The sequence below is a fragment of the Echinops telfairi genome, unplaced genomic scaffold (genome assembly GCF_000313985.2).
Source record: "Echinops telfairi isolate 266 unplaced genomic scaffold, ASM31398v2 ScPeMD7_23;HRSCAF=83, whole genome shotgun sequence".
Classification (NCBI taxonomy): domain Eukaryota; kingdom Metazoa; phylum Chordata; class Mammalia; order Afrosoricida; family Tenrecidae; genus Echinops; species Echinops telfairi.
In genome coordinates this window covers 38,315,475-38,318,565 of record NW_022103920.1, presented here as the reverse complement: position 1 = coordinate 38,318,565, position 3,091 = coordinate 38,315,475, and the positions used below count along the sequence as shown (strand labels likewise).

General features: G+C 41.7%; 1 protein-coding gene across 1 annotated transcript in view; it reads left to right on the top strand.

Annotated features, from left to right (window-relative positions):
* DUS4L (dihydrouridine synthase 4 like) overlaps positions 1-751 on the top strand; it is a 24,249-nt gene extending 23,498 nt beyond the window's left edge. The window contains exon 7 of the mRNA XM_045288891.1: positions 450-751. Coding sequence (XP_045144826.1) covers positions 450-697 — 248 coding nt within the window. The 3' untranslated portion in view covers positions 698-751. The remainder of the gene's footprint in view (positions 1-449) is intronic.
* The last annotated feature ends 2,340 nt before the right edge of the window (positions 752-3,091 follow it).

The following is a 3,091-nucleotide window of genomic DNA, read 5'->3' as shown; positions in this document are numbered from 1 at the left end:
TAGCATGCAAAGCCCTTGATAGATATCAACAGATGGGAGAACACAGAACATAGATAACCTTAACTTCAAGCAAATCCAGTGTACTAAACAGTAACTAATTGTTTAATGTAGAAGTGTTTAAAGAAGGAAATCCTGTAAGTCCATTTAAACTTCCATGGTTTACAAAAAGTAGGACCATTGGTTGTCATTGAAAATCCTATGAGGCCGTTCTGCTCTGCACACAAGGGCCACCATGAGTCCTATTCAGCAGAAGGAGATGAACAACAGCAGCATAATTGAGTTAAACAGACTAATGGAATAAGGGTATTGTAAAACCTTATACGAGTGTTAATGTATCTCTTTGTGTATATGTGTGTGTACATTTGTATATCCTGTTTGTGTCGTGGATGGAGTTTGACATCATAGCCAGAGGCCCTTACTGTATGAACACAGTGTGCTTTAATTTGTAGGTGTGATGGTTGCAAGAGGACTCCTAGCAAACCCGGCACTGTTTGCTGGATATGAGGAAACTCCACTGAAATGCATCTGGGATTGGATTGACATTGCTCTTGAACTCGGAACTCCTTATATGTGTTTCCATCAGCACTTAATGTACATGATGGAAAAGATTACCTCAAGGCAGGAAAAAAGAATATTCAATGCTTTGTGCAGTACATCAGCAGTGTTAGATTACCTCACCGACCATTATGGTACGTGACCAGACTTTCTCGATGACTTTAATAAATGCTTCATTTTCATATTTACAATGACACCCTATCATCTTAGTTTGTACTTTAAATCAGTGACTCTCAAACTTTAGTATAAAAACAATCCCCTGGGGAACATTTTTATAAATAATTCTTACACCACAGCCCCAAAAGACATCTCTGCCCACGGAGACAATGATCTACATCCTACTGCAGTGAGTATCCTCAGAGACCTTAAGAGCTTGCCAGCAGCCATCTAAGATTCCACTGTTGTTTTCCTTGTTTGGAGCAAAATAGAGAAAGCAAAATCAAAGACACAAGAACACAATTAGTCCAAAGGACTAGTGGGGCCAAGTTAGCCACAGCCTCTAATACTCAGAAACCAGAAGAACTAGATGGTGCCTAGGACAGCTACCAACAACAACCACTGGAATCACAATTGCAATAGAAAGTCCTGAACTGAAAGGGAGGAAAAAGGGCTGTGTCCCTGAGGCACTCTGCAAGCCTAGAACTGAATTATCCCCAGGGATCAACTTTAGGTCGAACAATAGGCCAATAAAGAGCATAAAAACCCAGTGTGGAGGTTGCACTCATCTACACAAACAAAAAATAAATAAAAAGTGGTGGTGGTGGGGGGCAGCATTTGCCCAGAAACAAAACCCAGAAGGCAGGAGAGAAGAAGGACAGATGGAAACAAAACCCAGGGAGGAAATGGGAATCGTGCTGTTAAGGGGATTGCAACCAATGTCACAAAGCAAAATGCCCATAAATTGTTGAATGGCAAATTTACTTTCTCTTTAAACTTTCACCCAAACTACAAAGAAAAATAAATCAGACCGGACTCCCATCCTCAAGTAGATCTTGGAGAGGGGAGACCCAGGCATTTGACAAACTGCTCTGAATCCTGTTAATCACCACCCTCCCCCTCGAGGGGGGAGAGGGGGCACAAAAACATTGCCATGGAATTAACAGATTCTCAGTTACTTGTGCTATAGGACAGAGTAAAACTACTCCATAGACTTTACAAGAAACCAACAGCCTCATCTTTATCCTTTGAAGCAGCTGGTGAGTTTGAACTGAGAACTTAGGGATAAGCAGCCTGACAATACAATATGCCACCAGGGCTCCTTGAATCCTTTTATAGATAGAAGGAAAAATTGGAATTTTCATTAAGGAATAATTTTTAACTTTTAAATAAAATCTTGTCTTACTGAGAAAATATGACATGTTATCTATAACATGAATTGTGTTGTTTTTAATTTTTTTTAATCATTTGATTAGGGGCTCATACAACTCTTAACAATCTATACATACATCAGTTGTGTAAAGCACATTTGTACATTCATTGCCCACATCATTCTCAAAACATTTGCTCTCCACTTAAGCCCCTGGCATCAGCTCCTCATTTTTCCCCCTCCTTCCCCACTCCCTCCTCCCTCATGAGCCCTTGATAATTTATAAATTATTATTTTGTCATATATTACACTGTACTATGTGTCCCTTCACCCACTTTTCTGTTGTCTGTGCCCCCAGGCAGGAGGTTATATGTAGATCCGTGTAATCGGTTCCCCCTTTCCACCCCACTCTCCCTCCACCCTCCCGGTATCGCGCCACTCTCACCATTGGTCCTGAATGGATCATCCGCCCTGGATTCCCTGTGTTTCCGTTTCTATCTGTACCAGTGCACATCCTCTGGTCTAGCCAGATTTTTAAGGTAGAATTGGGATCATGATAGTGGGAGGGGAGTGGAGGGGGAGGAAGCCTTTAGGACTAGATGAAAGTTGTATGTTTCATTGTTGGTACACTGCACCCTGACTGGCTCGTCTCCTCCCCGCCACCCTTGTGTAAAGGGGGTGTCCAGTTGCCTACAAATGGGCTTTGGTTTTTTGTTCTGATGATGCCTGATACCTGATCCCTTCAACACCTCGTGATCACACAGGCTGGTGTGCTTCTTCCATGTGGGCTTTGTTGCTTCTGAGTTAGATGGCCGCTTGCTTACCTTCAAGCTTTTAAGACTCCATATACTATTTTTGTTAGCGGGCACCATCAGCTTTCTTCACCACACTTGCCTATGTACCCATTTGTCTTCAGCGGTCATATCAGGGAGGTGAGCACACAATGATATGATTTCTTTGTTCTTTGAAGTCTGATAACTGGTCCCTTCGGCACCTCGTGATCGCACAGGCTGGTGTGCTTCTTCCATGTGGGCTTTGTTGCTTCTGAGCTAGATGGCCGCTTGTTTACCTTCAAGACAAAGTGTGTTTTTAATGAAAATAAATACAAAGAAGAGGCAGAATAAATGCCAACATCCACATAGAATGAAATGGAATTGAAATACTACAGAATGACAATCAGGTTTAGATTAAAAATTCAAAGTGGAAAATCAAACTAGTATTACCTAATTG